Raw genomic sequence first — 26,894 nt, forward strand, 5'->3', positions numbered from 1 at the left:
TTACGATGGCTGGGGGGGGGCGGTAAGCGCGTTCCCTCAGCGCAACAACACCAGTAGAAGTACATACACACACATATACATAGAAATATATGTATCCTTAGTGGAGAACACACAGGGAACAAGAATGGCAGCACGGCTGTTGTCCGCATTGTTTCAGCCTCCCTTGTTCTCGCTCTCGGCGCTTTTTTTCATCTCATGTGCCCATGTGCGCTCGTCCCCCCTCCCCTCCCTTCCTCCCCCCGCCCTGAGCTTCAGACGTCCGCCCCACAGGGGACAAGGGCACAAGGGCGGGTGGACGCCACGCTAATCGCCCACTGGTTCCGAAACGCTAGCTTCCGAATTCCGATCCCCGAAAGAGGCTCAAACGTGGCTCGTGCCGCTCACATTAGCGTTCTCCGTCCTTAGCTCCGGCGCGCCGCACTTGAAGCCACGGTTGTCAAGGCAGACCGGGAGAAGCAGAGAGAAGAAACCAGGCACTAAAGCCAGGTGTTCATTCTCGCCTTTGGTGGCTTTTTCATTTATTATCGACATTACCCGCTGGATTTGACTTTTGCGCATTCTCATTCTATATCATCAGGTGGTGGTTTTCGTTTTCTGAGCGCTTCATCTCCTGCGCCTGTCCACTCCTTTTATCCCCCCCCCCCTCCAACCTTTCCTCGTCGACGCAGGGGACTCGCCAACAACCGCATTACGAAAGAGAAAAAATGGCACAGGCAGTGCGCCGCAAGGTCAATGAGACAAACGGCCATGCGCACCACCGTCTAGACGACGCAGTGCACTCGATTGAACAGAAGCTAGAAGAGCAAGCAGAACTGCATGCGCGAAACCCCCAGGAACAGAAGGAAGCAGGCCTATTCCAGCTCGTCATTTGCGTCGCTGGTATCTACGGAAGTTTGTAAGTACTACAGCACACATACATATGTAACGCGACAAAAGAACACCCGCTGACAAGCAACACCAGCATGACATGGGCCTGGATCCAAGAACGTCTAACAACCACCACCCACGGCCCCCGCAACGAACGCTTCACATACTCCATCTTCCTCAACACCATTCAATCCGCCTTCGCCGCCATAACCGGCCTAATCTACCTTTTTCTCTCCGCGAAAAAAGATCCACGAACCGGCGTTCGCACCGTCGCTCCCATCTTCCCTTCTCGCAGCATTCTCCTCCCGCTCCTGGGTATCGCGCTGACCTCGTCACTTGCTTCGCCCTTTGGCTACGCAAGCCTCAAACACATCGACTACGTCACCTTCATCCTCGCCAAAAGCTGCAAACTGCTCCCCGTAATGTTCCTCCACATCTCGCTATTCCAAAAACGCTACCCACTCTACAAGTACGCAGTCATCGGTTTCGTCACCCTCGGCGTCGCAGTCTTCACTTTGTACAGCCCATCGACAGCCAAGAAGGCCGCGAAGAAAAACGGAGCAGTAAACGCGGATGCGTCGCAGACTGTCGGCTTGGTGCTGCTAGGTGTGAACTTGCTGTTTGATGGACTGACGAATACGGTGCAAGATCACATCTTCACGTCTTTCAAGGGTTTTACGGGCCCCCAGATGATGTGTGCGCAGAATATCATGTCGACGGCGCTGACGGTGTCGTATCTCTTAATCACGCCTCTGCTTGCGTCTACGCCGCTGGCGTCATCGCTCGGGCTCGCGACGTCGGAACTCAGCGATGCGCTGGGGTTCGTGGCAAAGTATCCGGCTGTGGGCGCAGATGTGCTCATGTTTTCGGCCTGCGGTGCGATTGGTCAGGTTTTCATCTTCCATACGCTCGCGCATTTTAGTAGCTTGTTGCTTGTTACGGTGACGGTTACGCGTAAGATGCTGACCATGGTGTGGAGTGTGTGGTGGTTTGGGCACGAGATTACGAATATGCAGTGGGTCGGTGTTGGATTGGTGTTTGGTGGTATTGGTGCCGAGGCGGCGATGGGGAGGAGGGAGAAGGCTAAGAAGGCTGCTGCGAAGAAGGCCGAGTTGGAAGCTGCGGCGAAGAAGAAGTAGTAGTAGTAGAGGGTTTTTTTAGGGGGGTTGAAGATACATGGCGATACTTTTTCTTTTCTCTTGTACATTTCACGCACATTGCCGTTTCTTCACTCTGAAACTTTTGGAAATAAGGGAGAGGGAAGCACATATACCATAGATAAGAGTAGAACCAACGTAGAAGTCACACACACACACATCTTTATCCAAAAAAAAACATCATCATCATCATCATCATCTTGTCTAGCCATCTACATACCTTACTCGACAACCCCCTTCCTCGCCCACTCCCTAAGCACATTTTTCTGAATCTTGCCCGTACTCGTCTTGGGCAACTCCCGCACAACCACCACCTCCCTCGGCACCATAAACCGACTAATATGGCTATTCTCCTTGGCCCACTGAATCACCTCTGCGCCCAACGTCTCGCTATTCGACCCATCCTTCGTCGTCACAAACGCCTTGGGCCGCTCACCCCAGTGCGAATCGGGAACGGCGCAGACGCCGACTTCGAGGATGGCAGGGTGCGTCGAGAGCATTGCTTCGAGGGCGACGGAGGAGATGTTTTCGCCGCCTAGAAAAAACAACAACAAATTAGTGTCAGATCCAACTGACGAACTTTTCAAAAGCGGAAAGTAGGGGGGGGGTTGTTAAAAGGGAAAAGAAAGAAACATACCACTGATAATAATATCCTTTGCGCGATCGAGAATCTGAATTGCACCATCTGGATGCCAAACTGCCAAATCACCCGTATGCAACCATCCTCCTTCCCACAGCTTGCGTGTTGCCTCGGCGTCCTTGTAGTACCCCTTTGCGCAGATGTTGCCTTCGAAGATGATTTCGCCGATTTCCTTGCCGTCCTTCTCCACGTTCGTGAGGACGCCGGCGGGTTGCTCAGGCTTGATGACGCGGAGGGCTTTGGCGACGATGAAGCCGTGGCCCTGGCGTGCCATGCGGCTGTATTTCTCCTTTTCAGGCAAAGTATCCCATTCAGGCACGTGGTAGCCCTTTGTGATGGGTCCGTAGGTCTCGGTTAAGCCGTAGACGTGGACGGGGCTGAGGTTCAGGTTTGACATTTGCTCAAAGAGCCAGGCTGAGGGCGGGGATGCTGCTACGGTGACGCGGACGGGGTGGGGGAGGCGTTCGGCTTCTTTGGCTGCGCAGAGGAGGGTGTTGACAGTTGGGGCGGCGTTGAAGTGCGTTATGCCTTCTTCCTTGAGCAGACGCCAGATTTCTGGGTAGTCGATCTTTCGGAGGCAGTAATGTGTGCCTCGGACTGCGGTGACGGACCAGGGAAAGGTCCAGCCTGTGGCGTGGAACATAGGCAGTGTCCAGAGATACTTTGCGCGACCTGAATGGTAGTTGAGCCCGGATTCAATGACATTGCCCATGGCAGCGAGGTAGACTCCGCGGTGGGTGTATTCAACACCTTTTGGTCTGGCCGTGGTCCCACTCGTGTATGCCAGCGCAATAACATCTTCCTCGTTGTTTGCATGCGACTCCAGGTCCTCCCATCCTTTGCCGCCCTGCTCTACATCATACTTCAGTCCTTCCAAGACTGCATCGTCGAAGGGACCAGAGAGCTCGCCTTCGGTGGCATCCATGTCCGTGTCGATTAGGATTGGTACATTCGGTTTTGCCTTTTTGTAGTCGTCTAGCAAGCTCACAAATTCCGCATCTGCGATAATCATGTCTACATCCGAATGTTGGAAAATGTAGCTAATGTCATCAGGTTTGAGCCGATAATTGATAGCTACGTTTACAGCCCCCGCAGCTGCAATTCCAAATATGCTCTCCAGGAACGCTGGCGTATTGGTCGCCAGTATACCCACTCTCTTATACCCATGTTTCCTCAAGTAGTATGCCAGTCCTCGCGCGCGATCCGCAGCTTCGGCATAAGAACGCCGCAGGATTTGGTTGTTGGCCGTCTTGTGGTATATTGCCAAAGCATCGGGCTCAATCTGTGCGGCGCGCCAGAGAAACCATGTCGGGCTGAGCGTGTGGAAGTTGTGTCTGTGGTGGTATTCGTGGCTATCGCCGGGTTGAATGGGCGGTGGACCGGGTACGGGGTTTGCAGAGGTGAAGTGCGATGCGAGCTGCTTGAGACGGTCTTTGGCACCCTCCATGGTGTATGTCTTGCGTCTAACAACAATTGGGATGAAACAAGCTTTTATACACACGCGAGCTCCTGAGCCGATCTACAAGCTTGGCCAAGCTGAGCTGAGCTATAGACGCGTGAATGCGGAGCAAGTCCGCTGTGGGTTCAAGTGCGAGAGATGTCCGAACTCCTAGGCGCCACGATACTGTAGGACTGCGATGACAATCTCAATAACATTCAAAGGGGCACGGACAGTAAAAAGCAACGTTCAAATAAATCACAACCGAATCCTGAAAAAGAGACGCGTTGAAGCAGCGCTGGGCGGGTTGACACGTTGTGTCGTTACTTACGGCGCTGGATTGGGGAAATCTGGGGAAGGGATCCGATGCGGGACGACGTCAGGGCCGAGGTTAAGCACTAGCTGGCCTGCCATCTTTGGCCATTGGCCATCCAGCCATCCTTCCGACCGCGGCGGTTCTGCGTGCACATTGCCTGGTTTGCTTGCGTAAGATAAAGATATGAATAGCACTATTGGTCTGGTCAAATGCATTATCAAAGGGGACCGAATTGGATTAACAACATAACCGCCAGTCTATTGCGAACGCTCAACGCCATCAACATGCTTTACATCAGCTGTGATTTTTCATTTCGTATTGCTTCTAGCCGGAAGAGTACCTGAAGACACAGCAGACCGACCGCAAAGAGACCCATGAACACGTAAGCACTCTGGTATTGATGTGCTCTTTTAGCCTGGACACCCTTTCGAATGGTCGGAGTATAGTAGAGGAAAGAAACATCCCATGAGCCAAATGCAATCCACGCCGAACCACATCACCGAAACCGACACTGGTCATCAACTGCCGTTTTCTAGTATCCGAGGGCGGTAAGCTGCTCCTGGGTCTTGCTGTCCACGTTGGCCGTCTTCTTGGCCTCGGCCAACTGCCGTCGGAGGGCCTTCTTGCGCTCGTAGTAAGCGGCACCCTTGACCTTCCTGCGCTCCTCAAGACTGCACAAAATTTTGTTAGCAACACGAATTTGTCTGTTGTGGTCACAAAAACATACCGGGCAACAACGTCCTGGTACTTCCAGCCGAACTCGTGGCCGAGACGTCCGACAGTGCAGTACTTGCGGCCGGGCTTGAGCCTCAGTACCCTCAGGGCCTGGGGAACAACGACGCGCTTCTTCTTGTCGTAGGGGGCGGGGATACCCTCAAACGTCTTGAGGCGCTCCATGGCGGCGGCACCGCGAGCGGTCTTGTGGGGAATCATGCCGCGGACAGTTCGCCAGAACATCTTGGAGGGGGCGCGGAAGTGGAAGGGACCTGAGCGGCGGATTAGCACGTCGTCGGCGAATTGGCACACAGCAGAATTCTGGCTGTAAGAGTGCCGCAGATGTATGGGGGAGACATACCACCGCGGGTGGGGTTGAAACGGGTCTGCTTGCGCAGGAAAGCCGAGTACTTCACTGTATGCCACTGTCAGCTGCTGTCATTTGTTGGTTGGGGTGTTCCGAGAGCGCTTCGCAAGAGCAGTCACAATGTATGCCAACAAACATTCAATGCCCTTTGGTCAGCCCCCTCTTCATTTGCATTCATTGTGGCCTGCTGTCTACGTCGCTTGCTCGTATTCGGTGGGTGAACGTACGCTTCGCGCGGAAGAACTCGCCGGAGATGTTGAGAGCCTCACATCGCACGACGACGATCTTCTGGCCATTGAGGAGCTGCTTGGCGACGGTGCTGGCGAGGCGACCGAGCAAGTGGCCCTTGCCGTCGATGACCTGGGTGCGCTGTCAGCGAGAGGCTCCTTGGAAAGCAACTTGTGCATCGGTGTTGACAAGAGGCGCGGGCTGGCACGGCGACAAAGTGCAACCGCCTACGCTAGAAATATGCGGCTTCGTAAATTCGGGGCGTACGTACAATGACGGGTTCGAAGGTCGACATTTTGCTCGACTCCGGTGTGCTGTGAGGTTAGTTGTCGTGAAGAAAGAGCTCGTTGCAGCGGATTCCAATACCACCAACAGGCTAAGCGAATATTTCCACTGGTGTGTGTGTGGCCCGTGCGCGGCTTAGCGTCGCTCGAGAAGCCTCTGCCAGTCCTCTTCAGCGCAAGATGCTCGTTTGAGAGGCGAGGCACCTTACCGAGCTCGAGAGTTTTGTGCATATTCTTGCAGCTTTGTGTTGTCTTCTTTTTGTTGTGCTTATCGAAAATCGGGTGGGAGTAGTAGTACCGTGGTGCTGAGACCGCACTCAGAGAGTACCACTATCCTCAGAACGGCCATCTTCAAATCCGCAAAACACCTCTGTGATTTCTTTGCGCCTATCACAGCATTTTGCGATTGATAGGTATGTCGTATTCAGTAAGTGTAGCAGCATCCATTCAGATTCCGTATATGGCTGAGGTTGAGCATATCTGGACGTGAGAAAAAGAATAGCCTCAAGTCAATTCTTGTATTTTGCGCCAAGTTCGCAGCACATTGACCACACATCAGCTTACGATGAGGAACGCCAGAGTTTGGCTACAGAAAAAAGGACATGTCTGAAAATTCTCGCATTGAGGATTTTTCTTCATACCAAAACGGCAATTGATTCACTCCTTCTTTCGATAATGCACCCACAATAATAGTACATCGCTGGTTGATGTTGGCAAGTACGCCCTGCACTCTCGTTTCTTGCATTCTCATAAATTGAGGTGTGTTGCTCTCGAATCTTTCCAAGGAACGCGCAGCCGCTGTTGATTACAACGCGAAACCGCGGACTGAATGCCCATTTCCTCTTCCAGTCGCTTTTATGGTTGTGTACTGAATCAGCCATCGGCATCCATTTGATTTTTTAATCATGCCATGTTGGTACGAATGTGCTGACTATCAGTCAACCTGCTCAGTCGTACAACTAGTATCTATCATTTCATTTACTAGCTGTACCCACTTACCCACCAGCACTTGTCTCTTGTCACAAAAGAAGCCTCTCGCACACGGAACCCCATATACAAGGTTGCAGGCAAGCCCATTGTGCATAGGCCTTGATATTGCATCACTGGAGGATCTATGTCCGTTCAACACGAGAAATGACCGCAGAAATGCCGTCAAGTTACCGAAAAGCTTTTGATCTACCCCAACTTCTGCATGTGCAATTACTAAACCTTGGAGATCGGAAATAGTCGATCATAATTCATCTCGTCTCGACAGCACCAGGCTGCGAATGCTGTCTCATGGGTCTAGGGATTCAATTTACCATATCCAAACTCCGCGTGCGAGACAGGCTTCATTGCCTACATCGGAGAAAGCGGTGGACTGAAACCAATTGTTATTAATATATAACACATATGATATTGCCTGAGTTTCGTTAGTGGTGTGTACTTATGCGAATGGCTAGGCCTGCTCACAGGACAGGGCTATTGAGGCGTACGCTCACAACTGCACGTCTAGACTCCAAGACCCGGTCAGCGTGAGAGCAACAATCTTGGCATTTCATCATGCTTATGCATGGTTCATTCCAAGTGTCAGCGCAACGCCGAAAGTCAAAAGTAATTCACTGGGGGCCCAACCTGATGTGCGTATCTGACTTTTCCTGTGCCTTGGCCATTTCCCACGTACATACATTTCGAATTCGCTAATGCACGGAGCAGAATCTTTGCAGGCAACAGATGTTGATCAACCCAATCCTGTGGATGTCGTCACGACGATCGTCGCATCCCCTGGATTTTCGCCTCTAAGTTTTCCACAATCTTACCATAATCTTACATACGTTCTGGTTCAACAATCTGGTACGAAGCCCAGTTGTCACTAGTAAGCAACAGCTCCATGCAAACTATGTACCTGTTCGCTACTAGTCGGCGTAAATGGTAAAAACTCGGCTTCCAATGGTCTCTACGTTCAAGGGACCATGACTAGGGCAATTTTACAAGACTGTGACGTCTGCGCAAGCCAACACCCGGCGAGAACGTTGAGATCGATCGCGGCTTTCTATGCCGAAACTGGATATAACCCAACAAACAAGTTCGCAATTATTGCTCGGTGGTTAGTACTGCCTAGACTCTATGCGCTGGCTGTTGACCGCATGTCTTTCAATACGATCGACGCGGTCGTTAAACTGTGATCGAACGCACAGATCTGCAATCCGTGTGACATTTGACCGTCTGTTCGCAGATCAAAGGGACAGTTTCAGTGCACTGTAATATAGATACTCCAAGGATGGCTTCTCAACAACAGCGGAGAAGGGGCGGGTGACGGATGGAATCTTGTCTATGGGATAACGCTTTTCCTGTTCCTTTTGCATGGGGTAATATGGGCATTGGATGGTTGCCGTCGGCTAGCCACGTAGTCATGGTCCTGGCTGGCATGCTGCCACACTAAGTCGTGTCATGCGCCACAGCAAAACGCAGACGACTTGGCAACCCTGAACATCTGCACAACTGCCCTTGGCATTATGCACGTAACCTGCTTCTCAGCCACGTTTCACGCAGTGCAACACCAGCCGAGGACGCGACATGCGCCACTCCTTGGGTGGATATTGTTCCAGGTTTTTGAGCTGTGGCGCAAAAGGAATCGGACATGTTTGCTCTTTGTGTGGCTAGGGGCGTGGCTAGTGGTGTGGCTAGTGCAGTGGCTATGACAACAGCCGGTGCATGAGACGCATTGGCATCTCGGCTTACATGTCTATTTGCACCTGCGACTCATGGCAAGCAGCCAGTCAGAGGAGCCCTTTGGGCTGAGTCGGCTGAGTCAGCCGGAAGTCGGCACTCTTAGCTCAATAATATGCGCCACTAAACATCGTACCCATCAAAAAGGTGTTCCCACCTCCAACATCCGCATTCGGACCTCTCTTCATGCCAAGGGGCCTTGTTATGACGCAGGTGTGCAGTATCGGTACTTCCGAGAGGCACGAATGGGGTGACGCTCTACTTTTTTCCCCTTTTACTAAACAGCAATAGGCCACCGTTTCTCAAGGAATCTCTTGGCCTGTCTTCAGGAGCAGACTTCGCCATGTACGTGTGACCGTATTGCGAAGGAGCGCCTCGCCAATCCAATACGCTTTACCGGTACATACAAGGAACCTACGGGGAAACTAAAGCGGGAAACCCGTCTTCCCCCTGCTATCCCAAAAAAGGGCAGTCGGCGGACAGATGGCTCACGAAGCGGGCATGGACGGGTGCTGCCCACTTGTCAGCGCTCCTGTTTTGTTCGATGGTTGGGCATACAGGCTCGCAATGATTCTGCTACGCTGCGTAGGCCCATACATATCACGCTGACAAGAGAAATAGCCAAGGCATGGCTGGGGCATTGTGCGATGAATGAAATCGGTGAAGCAACCGCCGAATGCATAGAGACTAGGGTCACCAGCCGCAGTCAAGCCACGCTGTCATGTTTCTGGCGACTTTATCCGACGCTAAGAAGGTAAGGCTGGGCAACTGGGTCAAGTGGAGAGGACGATGCTTCGGAGCCTGGACCTTGTCCGCATCCCGAGAGTCTGTATCTGGAGGGCATGAAAGAATTGCAGCCGGTTGATAGCAACATGACGGATCCGTTAGTAACGGTATAGGGTGTGGGCACCTTGACCGCAAGCGAGAGTTGTTGACTGATGATCGTTACTCGAACAAGAGGCTTTAGAGCGCACGAGGAGCAACAAAAGAAGGCCAAGCTGCGACGGGACAGCGGGTCACGCCACTAGTAGGGCCCCCGGCGGTGCAGCGCCACGGCCAAAGATCCGCTTCTCTTCGCTTCAATGTCCAGAATGTATTGTTAAGCAGGGCCCCAGCTGGAGCCGTACCCTATGGCTGCTTCTTCCGTGGCGTGGATGGCGGCTCAGCAGGACCCCTCACCTGTGTGCCCCGTGGCCATGGGCTCCCAGCTGTGTGACGCCACAGGGCGCAGATTGAGCCATGGTAAGTGCTGACCACTCGACCACGATAGTGGTGTGCAGCTCCCGCTGTGCGTCCCAGGAGGTCTGAGTGCCGCCAAATCACCATTGCCACTGCCGCAAGTGGGGGCGGGAGCCCATGAGATAACCGTCATTCAGGTTCAGCCAAACGGTGCAGTAAACTCGACGGCTTGCTCTAGGCAGGGTCAATAGATGGCCGTGATCTTATTCATGGGGCTCCCAAGGCTACGTGCCGAGACCTGAACACAAAACCCGAGCTTGGCCTACAGGTAACAATAGAAAACGGACAACTCGGCGGACAGCAACGATTCGACTATTCGACTCCATCCATCGCCCAAGCCCGGCGGGACGGTGCCCATGCGACATGCGACGGCGCTAACCCTAGAACTAATACGTGACCCACACGCTTCTCCGCCGCAGCATAACCCTGTCGGAAGCATCCACCAGTTTACTCTTAGGCGCAGCATCCCCCCCAGCCACAGGACGCGATACTCGATGCTCTCCATCTGCCAACCATGACTTCCCCGGCCCTCACGACAGCTGAAGACCTGCCGGCAGAGTCTGTTCGCTCCGCCCCTTTCGAAACTCACCAAGAAGACACATCCGAATTCGGCGAAGAAAACTCGGAAACTAATGACGTCGGCGACGATCAGCCACCCAAGCCGCAGCCTCAGAAAAGACGACGGGTGACACGTGCCTGTGATGAATGCCGGCGCAAGAAAATCAAATGCGACGGCAAGCAGCCGTGCACGCATTGTACCGTCTATAGCTATGGTATGTTGGTAGCCACGTGTATAGCCGGAAATAATCTTGTCATCTTTTGAACGCACGCTAACACAGTACAGAATGGTAAAAAGCCCCCGGATAGAAGCGGATATTGCAAAATCTCAAACTAACACCCTGCCAGTACTTACGATCAACCATCAAACCGCCGACGGAACGCGACTCCTCAGTATATTGAGGCCTTGGAGAGCCAACTCAAGCGTGCCAAAGCCTTATTACAGGTGGTGCTTCCGACTGTAGATTTGAACGACCCCGCCATCGATGCTCATCTTCAGAATGGATTGCTACCACAGCTGCCCCAGGCGGCTCCCCGACTTCCCGTGATGCCCATGGAATCACGCGCGCCCCAGCATCATGTCTCTTTGCAAAATGAAGATGCTCCTGACTCACATCTCGAGGCCATGGTCAAGGCGACAGGCCAGCTCGATCTTGACGAAGAGGGAAACTGGGATTACCAAGGCCATTCTTCCGGACTTAGCTTCATGAGGGGGCTGCGCCAATTTGATGACATGTTTCAAATTCTACCAGATGCCTCGCCGTCTTTTAAGCAACGTACAATGTCCTATGATGCATCTTCGCCAAGTGCTCTTTCCATAGCTGGATCTACGTCCTCAGCGGTCAACGTGGCTCTTCCCAGCAAAGAAGAAGCACGCACTCTGTGCGACAACGCTATTATTCAATACACTGCCATGCTCCGAGTGGTACATCTTCCTACTTTCTACGAGCAAATGGAACGTGTATACAAAGTAGCACCCGAAAACTATGGAAGTGCCGAAACTAGTTTCTTACCTCTGCTTTTCGCTGTTCTGGCCCTAGGAACGCTCTATTCAGAAAATGAGCAGGGCGCTGATGTTACGGGTTATGACGCCCTAACTGACGAGGGGTAAGTGATTCTCCCAATGGACGCCAGCACCCTCAAGCTAACATACCCAGACTCAAGTACTTCAAGGTTTCCCGTCAACTCCTGGACATTACCGATTGTAGGGATTTAACATCGCTTCAAGCTATTGTTTTCATGATACAGTTTTTGCAGTCATCGGCAAAGCTTAGCACATGCTATGCTTATATTGGAATAGCCCTACGCTCAGCACTGCGTATGGGTTTGCACCGCTCATTCAATGTTACATTCTCGCCTATCGAATCCGAAACACGTAAACGTATATTTTGGGTCATCCGGCGAATGGACACATATGTAGGAGCTATGCTTGGACTACCGCGCTTCTTGGAAGACGAAGATATTGATCAGGAATGGCCGGCCGAAGTCGATGACGAATATATTACAGAAACTGGGATTCTGCCTATGCCAGAAGGGACCATTTCCGTCATGGCTGCTTTCAATGCGCATACTCGTCTCGTACAAGTACTGAACAAAATCTGCAAATATGTGTATCCTATCAAGGGTACGCAGTCGGGTGGCAAGAATTCAGTGACATACACTGTGGGTTACTCCAAGATTCGAGAAATTGAGAAAGATTTGGCACGTTGGCTAGACGAGTTGCCTGCCGCACTCAAGCCCGGTGGCGAGGTTCCACCTGTTATCAAAAGGTATGTTCAGAGTCCCTTTTTTTCCATATCTGTTACATCTGCTGATAGGTATGACAGGGTTCAGCAGCTTCTTCGCATGGCTTTTGGACATGCACAACTCTTGCTATACCGGCCATTTTTGCACTATGTTTCGCAATCCTTCAGCGCCAAAGCTGTTGACCAGAGGGCATTTGCATGCGCCTCTGCTTGCGTCAATGTCTCCCGTAACATTATCCACATCTCCACGGAAATGCGGAAGCGCGGTGTGCTAGCCGGCGCATATTGGTTCTCCATGTACACGACATTTTTTGCTATCGTATCAATTCTCTACTTTGTGTTGGAAAACCCTACTAGTCCCACTAGCTTTGAGTTGCTACGAGATGCAGTGGAAGGCAAGGAGGTCCTGGCCTATTTTGCAAAGAGAAGTCTGGCAGCGGATAGGTGCAGTATCGCGCTTGAGGTATACAAAACACACACATACACACAAATAAACCTGTTCAGCTAACCGTTTTAGGGCATGTTCGAACGGCTACCAGAGTCTATCAGACATGGTGGAGAAATTATTGCGTCAAAAAAGCGCCGACAAGGAAGTTCGCCACAATCCTCAGGAACAAGACCTCCCTTGGCCAGTCAAAAAGAAACGGCAGCCCCACGACGAGCGAGTACCTATCCTGACAGCATTCCACACGTCAAGACAGCTGGCCCTGGCCCGTCCTATCCGTCTCCCCATAGCCATTTTGCTGGGATTGGCTCAAACTCTTCGTATCCTTCACACTCAATCTCTAACCCTAACTTGTTCGATGGTGTTCCAGGTCTCACACCTACATCTTCCAATGACAGTCTGCCAAGCTTTGGTATGGCTCCTATCCATGACGCGCAACAAAGCTCTGTCTACAGTCCTTCGGTTTTAAGCAATTCATTCACAGATCCATCAGGCATGAATGTGCCAATTGCAGACATCTCGACTATGATGTTCCCTTCTACCGACCCTCTTGCCTATCCAAATCAGCCAATGACTGCTTTCGAAAACAGGCATCCTCAAGCGTTCGATCGCAGCAGTGTTCCACCAGTGAGCAGTGGCCTCCCACACCCAATGCCTTCCGGTATAGACGTGAAGGGACATCCTCCCATGTTTGCACCAACCAGTATGCCTAGTGGGCAAGGTCGGCCACAGAACGACAGCGAAGCCCAACTGTTTAGTAATATTCCCATGTACTTGATGCAAGGTGCACAGCAGTACCGAGCCTACCCACAGCCAGGGATGCAAATACAAGGGCCACACAACGTTCAGTTCGATGACTTGCTTACTCCAGAAGACTGGTCACATTCTTTCATGGATCCAGCGTTGACCATGGGTAATGGGAGACCGCCACATCAGCAATTTATACCGCATGGGTGGCGCTGAGACAGCGATTCTAATGGACGTATGGTTGACCGAATCGGAGCGGCTCCAGATTCAGAATACCGCTTATTATTCGACTGCGAACCCTAATCACAGGCTAGAGAACTACCCCAAGCCGGAGCCCTTACAAATCATTCAAATAAATGACGCTGCCACATCCCGAATATCTTCAATCGGCCGGCCTTTGCGCATTACGAGCAACGGCCATACATTTTTTTTCCCTAGTGTATATGATTTTCATCGGCGTTTTCAAGTATCAAAAGCGTTATACCCCAAGGCAACCGGCTGGCACCGAGAAATTAAGCATTTTTCAACGGTTGGTGGAGGACGAGGGCAGAGCCTCGCTGCTCAACGTTGCAACTCCGGTGTTCACTTTGATTGCGACCTGTACAATTCGCTCTAGTGTTACTTCTATTTTGTTGGTTCCATACTTCTACTTTTCCAATCTAGGGCGGCGTTCGACTCAACGGAATAGAAGGATGAATATACGGACTTGCGGTCGCTAGTCCCTTCAACGTACAGTTTCTTTTTTTCCGCAAGGGCATTCATGGAAAGGGGGCAGAAGCTGAAGAGATACATTACCTCGACTCGTCTCATAGAATGATGACCACCTGCCTTATTAGAGTAGTAAATCGATTCACGCATACCAACGGCACATTTGATTCAATCGCAAGAAACGGCGGACTAAATCAACCGGGGCACTGAACCTCTCCTTCCAGGCAGCAACCGCAGAACGCAACTAACCGCTTTGCGGATTTACTGTGCAGTTTGCCGAGCGAATAGCCGAGCATCCAGTGGCCACGACTATCCTTGGACGAAGGTCAAGTACACCTAGGCGTAGTCGAGGACCAGTGACTGCAAGACACTGCATGTAGGCGTAAGGCGGACACGAAGATGCTGCAGCAGGGCGGGGTAGAAGAAACCTCCCGGTATTTCCAAGACCGATGCCTAGCATGACACCATCCACCGACATCCGCCAAGCCAGACTACTCTTGTGGGTTGTCATACGCCAAGAACAACTACCGCCATTGGCAGCCCAGGCTAATGTGGAGAATTCGCAATTGCCAAGCGTGAAGACCGGTTTACTCCAGCCATCTCGCAATCAGCGGCCGTCATGTTTCTACCACAAGACCGGGTTTCTCATCCCTACCCGTCACTTGGGCTCTTGGAACCCAAGCCTACATATCTAACGACCTTCTTAACCTGGATGATGAGTGTAGATGTAGAGGTTAGCCTGCGATGTGCTGATAGGCTCAGTGCTGGGATTTTACGAACGGGCGGTGTTGGGTCGGACCAAGTATAATGGGGACGGCTTTCTAGGCAGTTGGGGGATAGCGGGAATGTATAGTCGGGTGCATATATAATGTGTGTGTATTACCTGGTTGCTGGGAAGAGCAGCGAGTTCTATTGCGGTTTTTCTTGTCGTTCTAGAAGTGAGGCTCTGCTGTAGTAATTATGGTTTTGTTGCCCTTGTTGTCAGTGCTTGGCTCTGCTGCCGTGAGCAGGGCGGCGATGCTTGGTACCGCGGCTGAGTATGACGACGGTACTGTGCACCATATGATTATGGAGATGAAGGTGGTATGTAGATGCTGCTTTTTTCTTTTAGTGTCTGTTCGAGATTGGCTTTCGGGGCTAACGTTATGATTTAGGCCCAGTGGGATGCTGAACTTGCCTCTGGCCAAATGGACAGCTCAAGGTACCCTGAGTTGGGCTATACGCCGTGTGTGGATGGTTTTGCGGCTGCGATTCCGGGAAACTACAACAATACCTTCAAGTGCCATAACGTCAGTTCTTCAATTTCTAAATAACATGGCCGTGTGGCTAACACGGATTAGATTGACCTTTACCACTTCCTGCCACACCACCTTCTTGGAAGCAGCCAGGGTCAAGGTTCCTCATCGTGGGGCTGGACATCTGAAGACGGACGTGAGTTTGTCGCCATTGGTCAGTTTGATGGAACTGCATTTGCGGAAATCACCAGCGAGGGCAAGATGGTTTACCTTGGACGGCTGCCACAGTACGACGCCATTGGATCACGGTGGCGCGAGATCCGCGTCATGAACGACTACGCAGTGATTGGTAGTGAGGCCATCAAGCACGGAGTACAAATCTTCGACATGAAGAAGCTGCTCGACTTGGACGGCAGCGAGCCCAAGAACTTTACCCAGCAGGATCTTACCGGTCATTGGGGGCTTGGCAAGAAGTGGAATGACTTGCCCGTAGGCAGGACACACAACATTGTCGTCAACCCCGAACTCAACTACGCCGTTGCCGTTGGTTCTGTCGGCGGCAACGAGACTATTCGTGTCCGTGGAAACCTTCCCTGCCGTGGAGGTCTTATTTTCATCGACATGACTGACCCGTCCAACCCCACCAGTCCCGGGTGTGCAAGCGCTGACGGGTATGTACACGATGCAGAATGCCTGGTCTACCGCGGCCCAGACACGAGATACTACGGCCGCGACATTTGCTACGCGAGCAACGAAGATACGCTTACTATTTATGATGTTACGAATAAGACGGGCAACACGACGACGATCATCTCGCGGACGTCGTACCCTGGCGCCGAGTACGTCCACCAGAGTGCGGTCAACAACGTCACGTGGCAGGAGTACCTCTTCCTCGATGACGAGTTTGATGAGCGCGACGCAAAGGTAGGACCTATGACACAGGGTCTGCCTACTACTCACATCTTCGACATCCGCGACCTGGAGAACCCCTTCTACTCGGGCAACTACGAGGGCAAGCGCCGAAGTATCGACCACAACCAGTACGTTGTAGACAACTACCTCTACCAATCCAACTACGGCAACGGACTTAACGTCTTGGACATCAACTCCATCACCTCGGACCCCACTGGCGCAGGTATCTGCGAAGCCGGTTTCTTCGACATCCACCCTGAAGACGACGAGAACGAGGGCGGCGGCAGCGTCGCCTTCGTCGGCTCCTGGTCATCGTACGCCTACTTCAAATCCGGCTTCATCTTCGTGCACACCATCGAGCGCGGCTCTTTCGTCGTCAAAATGACCAGCAAAGAGTGCGAGAAGCCCAAGGTCTGCTCTGTCGACGGCTGCCTGAGCGGCATGCGCACAGCAAATGTCGAGGGGCGGTTACAGGAAAGCCAGGAGTTCTGTGGCAATTTTACAAAGAGACAGATTGAGGATGAGAGGGTTGTGCCGGACTATGCGCGGACCGCGTGTGCTGGCAATGATACTGTGGCGAGGGTTAGCAGTGCGTGTGCTTGCTTGCCTACGCTGGCGGTACCCGAGTTGCCACGTACAACAAGTCGCCCGCCGGTGCCTACGGTGTTGCCGCCAAGGTTGTAGGAAGATGTATGTAGTAATGGATGCGTCGAGAGTATTCTCACAGCATAGCAAAAGTAAAAGTCGTAGATTAAGAAAAATTAATTCTTACGCCAAATTCTTCTTCTAAAAATGCGTGAGAAGCGAGTTGTTTGTATAATTTGTATTCTACAAGATCTAATAGTCACTTGTCAATCTTACCTCATGGTAAACAACGTGGTGGTGCCTGGTACATGGTGGACCAAAACGGACTAGCAACACGCGCCACATGCTAGCGCATGTGGCTCAGCCGCCGAAATCGATGTAACGTCATTGTTGCTGGGTTCGCTTGACAGATGAGAGCTCGCCCACTTTCTGGACACTCGTCTCCTTCCTCCTCACCAGAACCTATTCCATTGGATGCTGCGATTGCGCATGGGAATGCTGTAACAGCCAGATCCATCTCCTACCTCGCCATCGCAAAGACGCCATCATCCCTTTATAGAGCCCGTCAGCTCTCGCCGAGCATCATATACACCTACCTACTGCACAACAATGGCAACGCAGCGCAAACCTCTGTCCGCTGAAAGCAACGGTACTCCTACTACAGCTGAGACGCCTTCCGGTACCATGCGCCTCCCTACCTCGTCTGCTCGTCGCTCGCCGTTCCTCCCTACGCGCCTCGAGGCCCAACTCATCGCCATCTACCCACTCACCCTCCTGCTCGGCAGCGTGTTCAGCACGCTATCGCCCTCGACGCGCAATGCACCCTACTCTGCGAGCCTACAGTCCCATCCAGTCGAGTTCGCACCCTCGTACTTTGCGCAAAAGAAGAACGTCTTCAACGTGTACTTTGTCAAAGTAGGCTGGCTCTGGACCACGCTCGCGTTCGCCGTTTTTATCATCTTTCACCCCAGTTTCGGACAGGGTGCAAGCACGAGACGATTGAGAGCATTCTTGAGATATAGTCTTGTGACCATGTGGTGGTACTTCTTAACGCAGTGGTTCTTTGGCCCGCCGCTTATTGATCGCGGGTTCAGATTTACAGGCGGCCAGTGCGAGCTGCTGAGGAAAGACGACGCGAGGGATGATATGAGCACCCCGAGGGAATACATCACGGCTGCAACGTGCAAGGCGGTGGGGGGCACGTGGAAGGGTGGTCACGATATCTCGGGTCATGTCTTTTTGCTCATCCTTGGGTCTTCGCTGCTATGGCTCGAGTTTCTCCCTGCATTGACGCGCGTTGAGGGGCTCAGGGACGGCAGGTTGATTACCCTGCCTGATGGTAAGGTTGCGAGTGTGGCCGTGGAAAAGGATCTGGCCAAGGCTGAGGGCGAGGCTACCGCTCGAGGCGTCAAGTTTGCTCTCGGCGTTGCGGCGTTGATGTGGTGGATGCTGCTCATGACCGCGGCTTACTTCCACACTTGGTTTGAGAAGTTCACGGGACTTCTAGTGGCATTTGCGGGGCTGTGGACCGTGTACTTTCTTCCAAGAGGTGTCCCGCAGGCAAGGGCGTGGTTGGGCATGCCCGGTGTATGATGAATGGGGGATTGATCATCGGGTGGATTACACGGCACTTTCAGTCTTTTGATCAAGAAGGTTGAACGCGCGGAATCGCATAGCTTGTCTTACAATGATGAGTAGGATGTATTGAGTAGAAGCATACCAGGCGTAATATTGTTTAATTCCATGTACCACCATTTTGACCTCGCTGTACCTTTCCATCATTCCTTCCATCCTATGTAACACGAGATTCGATCGTCCCCACAGGGATCAGCACCGATGAACCTCGAAGCACCCAAGATCTCAATCCTCCCGCTTCCGAAAGCCCTTTCCGCTTCACTCCGCGCCTCTTTTCTTGATTTTCAGTAAAGAAAACCTCTGCGTGCATCATACGATGTGTGAATATCCTTGCAATTATTTTCTACTCCTCGGGGCATCCAACACTCGTACAAAGTAGATTCTCCCGAAGCACCCAATCCCATCATCCCAAGCGGGGGTCCCCCGCACTTCCTCCACTATCGAATGCGCGCGCAAAAAGTACCAAGTACATACCCGAACCCCCATTAGTACACTGTATTCGGGAAAAGAGAGGGAAAAAACGCACGAGTTATTTACCCATGACGCCATTAGTCCCACTTTCACCGTCGGTGCACGCCGTCCGAGATGCGCAACCGCAGACCATTTTCATGTCCTATCCCCAACGTGGTAGAGCATCCGCCCACGCACCCTTTGCTGCAAGCACTCTTCTACCAATCACTGTGTTCTCCGTTAATTCTCCGCCTTTTTCCATGCTTGCTTGATGGGGGTGGGTTTGGCGGACGAGGTTGTCTGCTTGCCGGACCCCAGGATTTTGCCCGTTTTCCCCACCTTTTTTCCCCTCACGGATGGTTGGAGGTGCGGATGTTCTTTTGTAAGTAGGTGAGGGGGACGATCTCGGAATGGCGAGCGATCGGTCGGACTGGCGAGGTGGGTTGGGGTAAATATGTATATAAATGGTAAATAGTTCTGTTCGTTGAGGGTTTTCTTTTCGTGTTGATGTACTGTTGTTTGCATCGAGCTTGAATCTCGCCATGTTGGGTTTCAAGGGAGTTTGTGCGTTGGGCCTGTTGGTCCGCGCTGCTGTTGGACAGGATGGTAGGTTTTGTTTGCACAACTTGAACTCGATTGAGAACGGGACTAATTGAGAGGAATGGTAGCTGTTACGGCGAGTGGAACGAACTTTACGCTGACGGCAGATGGCATGTCGTACCTTTTCCACGTGGATACACAGTCTGGTGATCTCAGATCAGATCATTTTGGAGGACCGGCAACGGACTTTACGCCGCCAGCTCGCATCTCCTCCAGTGGATGGGTTGCTGGAGTCGGCAATGCTCGTCGCGAGTTTCCTGATATTGGTCGTGGCGACTTTCGCTTGCCTGCTATCCATATTCAGCATGCAGATGGCGACACTGTAACAGCACTCCTGTACCAATCTTACGAAATCTCACAGGGAAAGCCTGCGTTACCGGGGCTACCAGCGACGTATGGAGAAGCTGGTGATGTTACCACCGTGACTGTTCACTTGTACGACAACGTTTCGGATGTCTCGGCCGCACTCCTGTACTCGATCTTCCCCAAGTACAATGCTATTGCACGTAGCTTTACCATTACCAACAATGGAACTGCAAACATCTCGATTGAGAGGGCAGCGAGCTTCAGCACCGACTTTCCCAATGTCGAGCTGGAAATGATCGAGCCTCATGGCGACTGGTCTCATGAGTTCCAGACGGTACGGAGACCGATTGACTATGGCGAGACTACGTGAGTATTTTCCGAAGTGATGGAGACTCTTGACTGACGGAGAGCAGATTCCGGAGTACTGCTGGCTACGCGTCGCATCTACACAATCCTTTCTTCTCACTTGTATCGCCCACTACCACTGAGTCAACTGGAGAAGCATGGGGATTCAGCTTGATTTGGACTGGTAGCTTCGCCGCGACTGCTCAGCGCTTCTCCAACGGTTACGTACGGGTGCTTATGGGTCTCAATCCAATTCATGCAAGCATCCCCGTTGGACCGGGCGAGACTTTTCAGTCTCCCGAGGCTGTTGGTGTTTACTCGTCAGAAGGTGTAGGAGGCATGTCGCGGTCTTTCCACGACCTCTACCGTAACCATCTCTCCCGCTCCAAGTTTACGAACCAGACGCGGCCGATTCTTCTCAACTCATGGGAAGGGTTGCAGTTTGATATCAACGAGACTTCGCTCGTAAGTCTTGCTGGTGAGGCAGAACAGCTTGGCATCGAACTCTTCGTCATGGACGATGGTTGGTTTGGTACCAACTATCCGCGCAACAACGACTCGCTCGGTCTTGGTGACTGGACGCCCAACCCTGCCAAATTTCCCAACGGTCTCGGTCCATATGTTGGCCAAGTAACCGACTACAAGGTACTGAACGAGTCAAAGCCCATGCAGTTCGGTATCTGGGTTGAACCAGAAATGGTCAACCCCAACTCGACGCTTTATCAAGAGCATCCTGACTGGGTTTTGTCCGCTGGAAAGCACCAGAGGAGTCTAACACGCAACCAACTCGTCCTGAATGTCGGCCTGCCAGAAGTACAAGACTTCATTATCAACGCCGTTTCCAACATCCTCGATTCAGGAAACATCACATATGTCAAGTGGGACAACAACCGCGGAATCCACGAAATGGCGCACCCATCCGACGACTACAAGTACATCCTCGGTCTCTACCGCGTCATCGACAACCTCACCACCAGCTACCCCAACGTCCTCTTCGAAGGCTGTGCCTCAGGCGGCGGCCGCTTCGACCCCGGTCTCCTCCACTACTGGCCTCAATCCTGGACCTCCGACAACACGGACAGCTCCGACCGCCTTACCATCCAGATGGGCACATCCCTCGTGTACCCGCCCTCAGCGATGGGCTGTCACATCTCTGCGGTCCCCAATCACCTCACGAATCGCAACATTAGCTTCGAATACCGCGGCCACGTAGCCATGATGTGCGGTTCCTTCGGCCTCGAACTCAACCCTTCGGAACTCTCCGCCGAAGAAGCCTCCGCCGTCCCCGCCATCATGGCCGCCGCTAAAGAGGTAAACCCCGTTGTCATCTCCGGTGACTTCTACCGCATTGCGCACCCTGCGCAGTCAAATTGGCCCGCAGTTCAGTTTGTGAGCCCGGATGGCGCAAGGAGCGTTGTTCTTGCGTTCCAGCAGGCTATGAAGATTAAACCCGCTGCGCCCCCTGTGAGGCTCCAGGGTCTGGATCCCAAGGCGAGGTATAGGAATGATTTGGATAATGGGACGTATAGTGGGGCGACGTATATGAATAGGGGCATTAATGTGAGGTGGGAGCCGATAGATTATCAGAGTAAGTTGATTTGGTTGGAGAGGGTGTGATTGGGGAGTAGTAGAGGAATGGATATATATATGTGTTAATCAATATGAACATACGAATCGTACTACTGCGTGTTGTTTTAGTACATGTGGGGTAAGCGTATGCTTTGTCGTTTAAACAACGGTGCGCTAGTAGGACTACGTAGTGGTGAGACTAAACGCATGGTAGTAGCTAGACAGAAGCATTAGAGTTTGACACATCTACTACTAGATAACTACAACTTTACAGACGAACAAGACCAAGGCAGAAGCACACATGTATCACATCAAGCATGAGAAGCGAAAAAGGTTGCGTCAGGCACTCAATGCCATTCAGATATATACAATTATAAAAACGAAGATATACAACAAGAATTAAGAGAGAGTTAGCACCAGTCTCTGACCGACACTGTAGTCACTTTTTATCCCCAAGAAATTGTCTCAACCGCTTAGCAAGAAGCGCCAGCAGGAACGTTAAGGCAGCTGGAGCTCTTCTTTCCACCAGTAACGCTAACGCCGGACCAGTTCCAGCCAGAGCAGCTTCCCTTTCCGCAAAGGACGTAGATCTCAGTACCGGATCCGGTAACGGTACCGGCAACGTTCTTAAGCGTAACACCGGTGATGGGGACGCCAGTGGTGGGCTTTCCAGTTGGGCCGCCGTTAAGGTAGTCCTGCTCGATAACGATGCCGTACTTGGCAATGTTTCTGAGGGTGATGTTTTCGTAGGTGATGTCGGAAACGGAGCCGGTGGCGCCAGAGATGGTCTTGATGCGGACGCCGTTGTCCGAGTTGGCGATGGTGGTGCCGCTGACGGTGACGCCCTTGACGGTGTTGTCTTTGCGGCCGCCGACAGAGCCGATGGAGACGCCGTGGCCGCCAGAGCACTGGCAGTTTGTGACGTGGATGTTGCTGCCGGAGTTAATGGCGACACAGTCGTCTTGGTTCTTGACGTTGGCGTTGGAGATGGTGATGCCGCTGGAGCTGCCGATGTCGAAGGCGTCGGTGTTGTGGCCGCCGGCTGAGTCGCCTGCGGTGTTGTCGATAGAGATGCGGTCAAGAGTCAAGTCGGTGGCACCGTTGATGGAGAAGGCCTGGACGGGGGTGTTCTTGATGTTGAGTCCGCTGATTGAGGATGTGGTGAGGGAGTGAGCGTAGAAGAACTGGATTGGTTAGTCAGCCTACGGTTCAGAGTAATTTCCGTGAATTCCTTGCTTACTTTGGGCTTAGTCTTGCCTCCGTTGGATCCCTTTCCGTCCCACCACTTCTGACCAGCGGCATCAATGGTGTGGCCGGCGGCACCCACCACCTTGATGTTAGTTCCGGAGACGGAGATGAGCGGGCCTTCCCACTCCTTGTATCCAAAGGTAGTTGTGCCCTGGAAGGTGACAGTAGTACCGGACTTCAAGCCCGTGAGGTCCAGGGTGGTACCAGCAGGAACAGTCATGCCGCTGATGACAATGTTGGTGCAAGAGGCCTTGTTCTTGATAGCCGTTGCAGCATCGGTGAAAGTGCATCCAGCGCGGGCATCAAGACCTGATGGCGCGGCAGAGACGAGCGCACCAGCGCTCAGAAGCATCGAAGTAAGAGCATATGCGACCATTTTGCTAACTGTTGAAAAAAGAGAACTCAGAGCCGAATATATAGTTATAGAATCAAAAGAACAAGAGAAGGAGTGTGTTAGATGATACTGAAAATAGGGAGGCAACACTACAATACTTATACAAGGATTCCAAACATGAGGGGGAGAGTGGCTTCCCCACAGGCCTTGTTAAGCTAAGTAATTCTAGCTCTAGAATCTCGGAGGCTTGTCGCTCTAGGCAATGCTTGACATTGCGCTAGGCCACGTGTTGGATGGGCATGAGTAGTAAAGAAGCGGAATGACAAGCATTGGAGGATCCATCTGATCGATTTCTCCGCTTTGCAAAATGCTCGTAGATTATATCGCCGTATTCTGGAAGATTTTGCTCTTGAGCGAATATTACTGTGTAGTATATGTCTGCTCTCTGTCAGCCATCAGCGCTGCGAAGCGTTCGGCGGAGCTTCAGATATCTCATCTCAGATGTCCAAAACAAGCCGGTAGTTACTGTGCCGACCCATGCTGAAACGAAATTACAGCGATATGGTGAAACATGTGTGGTCAAAAACGGGATGTAGGATCGTGGCGCTGCTGTGGCGTAGCGCCCTAGTCGGCACTTGGGTGCCGAACACGGGTTGCGTATTTACACTGCCGAGTATGACCGATTGACGGAACAACTAGCTTCATCTATATGAAAGGGGGAGGGAGTGCGAGAGGGGCCGCTGAGGCTCCCAGGCCCTGAAAACCTTAAGTGGATGCCATCAGATATCCCGACAAAGCGGGTTACTATAGTAGCTACCGAAGCTCTGGTAGGGATCGTAGCATTACAACGTCGTTGGCATTGCCTATTCCTACGGTTGAGAATATATCGCTCACGCTTGCAGTCCCTACTTCTCGCATTTGTTAATATGTGTTTAAATTGAAACCCATTAGCGTCGCGCCACGCGGCCCAGCTGCCGGTTGGTGCGTTCTTCGGACATCACAGCATCAAATGCTCCCACCTCGACAAATTTGATTTTCGACGTGTACGGCCGGTACTGAGCTACATACTGTAACACTGTTCGAAGATGGGTCGATATTTCGGACAAAAAAGATTATATTCTAGTACATAGCTATCCACGAATAAGCACCATGCGACCCAGTTTCGCAACAGTGGGTTCGCTATCACACCCACCTTCGCTTTCATTCGCGCAATTACTCCCGCATCGGAAAATAAATACAGCATGAATGGTCCCTCTTTAGGCGCATCCAGGTAATCCAGGAGCCAATCAGCACACCAGAATAGATGAAGACAACGGGCTCCGTATATCCTCAAATCAATCTCATCGAAACGAGTTGCCATGCGGGATCGTATTCCTTAGGCTTGCCGATTGCCCATGCAAACGCGGAGGCTAGTGCGGACACCGATTAAAGGCAAGACGATTCGTGGACAAACCCGACACCAATAAGCTTGAAGTAGGCCTCATTTAGAGCTCCAATAAGACCATATAATTTGGAAGTTGGCAACAAGTCGTCGTACGTATACGGATTACGCACAAGAGTTGATTCGTAATGCGTGATGCGCTTCGACATCAGTTGTTCAGGAAAGCCGCGGATTAGCTGGCGCGCTTCCTATGGTCTCCTGGATTGACGATTCGAGGAAAAACATCACACTGGGAGTAGCGGGCAAGTTCAAATGGGCCCTTTGAACTATCTGCTCCCGGAAGCTAGCAGATGAAGGGCACATGCCTACCAAATAAGGATCGTTCACCACCACTGGGATATCCAGAAGCACATGCCTCGGTATTCCTGCCATACGCTGCTTGAACTGTTCCATATATTGAATCCGGGGGGGTTCCCAGCTTGATCTCTTGCATCGGCATAACTATGTTTGAAAGCTTTTCCAGGATTGCTTTCGGTGCTGCTGCGTCGAACAGTAGACTATAAAAGTGAGTAGCGTAATCTGAGACGGGAAATTGGGTGACCAGTTCAGCCAGCAATAGGCTTGAATAGGAATATTACCGAGATGGTGTACTCAAAAGCTCGAGGTCCTCGTTTTTGATAATGTTGAGGTGAAAATCTTCAGTTTCAGTCATCTTGATAGCCTCAGGGTAAGGTAACGATGTCGCATTGTACGATGTCATTAATTTCTGGTGACTACTTATGTTGGTACGAATGATGGATGTCTGCAATAAGCTACCTATATATGTAGCGAGAGGAACCTGGCGAGTGGAAAAAGGGGGTGGAAGTTTGTTCGTCTCGGAGTGTTGGTCCAAATGTATTTATAATGACTGCTTGATGGCCTCGTGAAAATGGAAGGAGAGACTCACAGCAATGAGCTCGACGAAGAAACAACGTCGGTCTCGTGCGATTGTAGCTGCTTTTACCTTTCGCAGACTTGCTCGTAATTCTGTAAACTTGGTGAAAATTCCATCTGGCAACAGCATGGTGTTTGTCTGGTATGCACTGAGAAAAAGCGCAACTTTAGAGCCTTAGCATATCATGTGTAATTTGAAGCTGATATGCTGTGCGCCCTCAACATATGCAACCGTACTGTGCCCAGGAAGGGCCTCTCTCTATTCCTTTCTCATACTATGCTTGTAAATAATTGAATAAATTTAGAGGAATGCATGTATTTTTCTTGACTGGCCGTTCGCGAATTTGAAACTTGATTCTTCTTAACTGGTGCATGTCTTGAGCAATTTTTCTCCAGGCCTGTTCTTGATATGGCGCTGGTTGAATCACATGACTCACTGTGTATGTAGTCATCCAAATTTCAACTCGACCAGTTACTTGGCCAAGAATAGCGCCCCTGGGACAGCTAACTGGGACATCATGTGATTTCGGAACTAAATTCAATCAATCAACTTAGGCCTACTTCTTACTCCTAACTCATCGTTTGGCTACTGCGATTCTGGCCCCATCTCATCGGTTCGAACAAATCAAATACACTCAATCTCAAGGCATGGAAAATCGATAGCGTTATGGTTCCCAGTCTGCTTTAGGTTCATCACGAACTGATCATCACAGTCTTAACTGCCGGGCGGGTAGCTCGTCCACTCGATTGACATTCTCAACTACCGAAGTTTCTCGACCGGTATCCTTGACGGCGCAAAAAGGCAAAAAGTATGTTTTGGAAACAAGATGATCATTGTAGCCAACGAACTGCTGCTGCTGTCAAGATGGGGTCGCGTATGTCGCAACTGTCGCACGTCGGTCAAACTGAGTGGTTGACTGTTTCCCCCTTTGAACTCTATTCACAGCAAGCTTATAGTTCTGACAGCTTGCGTTCGCTGTGTAATATATGCCCCTGTCTAAGCAGCGGCACATCCGGAAGAAACGGAACCTTGTTGAATAGCCTAGGGATGCGTCCCCGAAGCGTCGGGCCTCACAAAGACCCTTTGCATTCTAATCCCGGTATTGGAGTGTTCTCTCGATCATGGTCTGTGAGGGAGGGAGTAGCCGCGACAAGGTACGTATGGATACAAGTAGCATTGTAAAATGGTTTGTTTACGG

General features: G+C 51.6%; 8 protein-coding genes across 8 annotated transcripts; 4 read left to right on the forward strand and 4 right to left on the reverse strand.

Moving 5' to 3' along the window:
- Window positions 1-704: 704 nt before the first annotated feature.
- On the forward strand, window positions 705-2,006 carry COCMIDRAFT_84713 (uncharacterized protein; the record flags this gene model as incomplete). The annotated part of the gene is made up of 2 exons (XM_007685911.1): window positions 705-895; window positions 962-2,006. 2 exons carry the CDS (start codon window positions 705-707, stop codon window positions 2,004-2,006), a joined length of 1,236 nt encoding a protein of 411 aa, XP_007684101.1.
- Window positions 2,007-2,245: 239 nt separating this feature from the next.
- Window positions 2,246-4,111, reverse strand: COCMIDRAFT_84786 (uncharacterized protein; the record flags this gene model as incomplete). Its single annotated transcript, XM_007685912.1, has 2 exons — window positions 2,246-2,559; window positions 2,662-4,111. The coding sequence occupies 2 exons, from the start codon at window positions 4,109-4,111 to the stop codon at window positions 2,246-2,248; spliced, it is 1,764 nt and encodes a 587-aa protein (XP_007684102.1).
- An 839-nt stretch (window positions 4,112-4,950) lies between these two features.
- On the reverse strand, window positions 4,951-6,022 carry COCMIDRAFT_84662 (uncharacterized protein; the record flags this gene model as incomplete). Its single annotated transcript, XM_007685913.1, has 5 exons — window positions 4,951-5,089; window positions 5,146-5,404; window positions 5,494-5,547; window positions 5,727-5,859; window positions 5,999-6,022. The coding sequence occupies 5 exons, from the start codon at window positions 6,020-6,022 to the stop codon at window positions 4,951-4,953; spliced, it is 609 nt and encodes a 202-aa protein (XP_007684103.1).
- A 4,451-nt stretch (window positions 6,023-10,473) lies between these two features.
- COCMIDRAFT_84872 (uncharacterized protein) lies at window positions 10,474-13,670 on the forward strand (the record flags this gene model as incomplete). The annotated part of the gene is made up of 5 exons (XM_007685914.1): window positions 10,474-10,736; window positions 10,866-11,624; window positions 11,675-12,286; window positions 12,344-12,725; window positions 12,780-13,670. 5 exons carry the CDS (start codon window positions 10,474-10,476, stop codon window positions 13,668-13,670), a joined length of 2,907 nt encoding a protein of 968 aa, XP_007684104.1.
- A 1,509-nt stretch (window positions 13,671-15,179) lies between these two features.
- On the forward strand, window positions 15,180-16,993 carry COCMIDRAFT_84881 (uncharacterized protein; the record flags this gene model as incomplete). The annotated part of the gene is made up of 3 exons (XM_007685915.1): window positions 15,180-15,245; window positions 15,317-15,451; window positions 15,503-16,993. The coding sequence occupies 3 exons, from the start codon at window positions 15,180-15,182 to the stop codon at window positions 16,991-16,993; spliced, it is 1,692 nt and encodes a 563-aa protein (XP_007684105.1).
- A 510-nt stretch (window positions 16,994-17,503) lies between these two features.
- On the forward strand, window positions 17,504-21,847 carry COCMIDRAFT_84676 (glycoside hydrolase family 36 protein; the record flags this gene model as incomplete). Its single annotated transcript, XM_007685916.1, has 3 exons — window positions 17,504-18,479; window positions 19,639-20,251; window positions 20,299-21,847. 3 exons carry the CDS (start codon window positions 17,504-17,506, stop codon window positions 21,845-21,847), a joined length of 3,138 nt encoding a protein of 1,045 aa, XP_007684106.1.
- Window positions 21,848-22,272: 425 nt separating this feature from the next.
- Window positions 22,273-23,423, reverse strand: COCMIDRAFT_84894 (glycoside hydrolase family 28 protein; the record flags this gene model as incomplete). The annotated part of the gene is made up of 2 exons (XM_007685917.1): window positions 22,273-22,983; window positions 23,040-23,423. The coding sequence occupies 2 exons, from the start codon at window positions 23,421-23,423 to the stop codon at window positions 22,273-22,275; spliced, it is 1,095 nt and encodes a 364-aa protein (XP_007684107.1).
- Window positions 23,424-24,806: 1,383 nt separating this feature from the next.
- COCMIDRAFT_84757 (uncharacterized protein) lies at window positions 24,807-24,971 on the reverse strand (the record flags this gene model as incomplete). The annotated part of the gene is made up of 1 exon (XM_007685918.1): window positions 24,807-24,971. The coding sequence occupies one exon, from the start codon at window positions 24,969-24,971 to the stop codon at window positions 24,807-24,809; it is 165 nt and encodes a 54-aa protein (XP_007684108.1).
- Between the last annotated feature and the right edge of the window lie 1,923 nt (window positions 24,972-26,894).

The sequence above is a fragment of the Bipolaris oryzae genome (assembly GCF_000523455.1).
Source record: "Bipolaris oryzae ATCC 44560 unplaced genomic scaffold scaffold_14, whole genome shotgun sequence".
Lineage (NCBI taxonomy): Eukaryota > Fungi > Ascomycota > Dothideomycetes > Pleosporales > Pleosporaceae > Bipolaris > Bipolaris oryzae.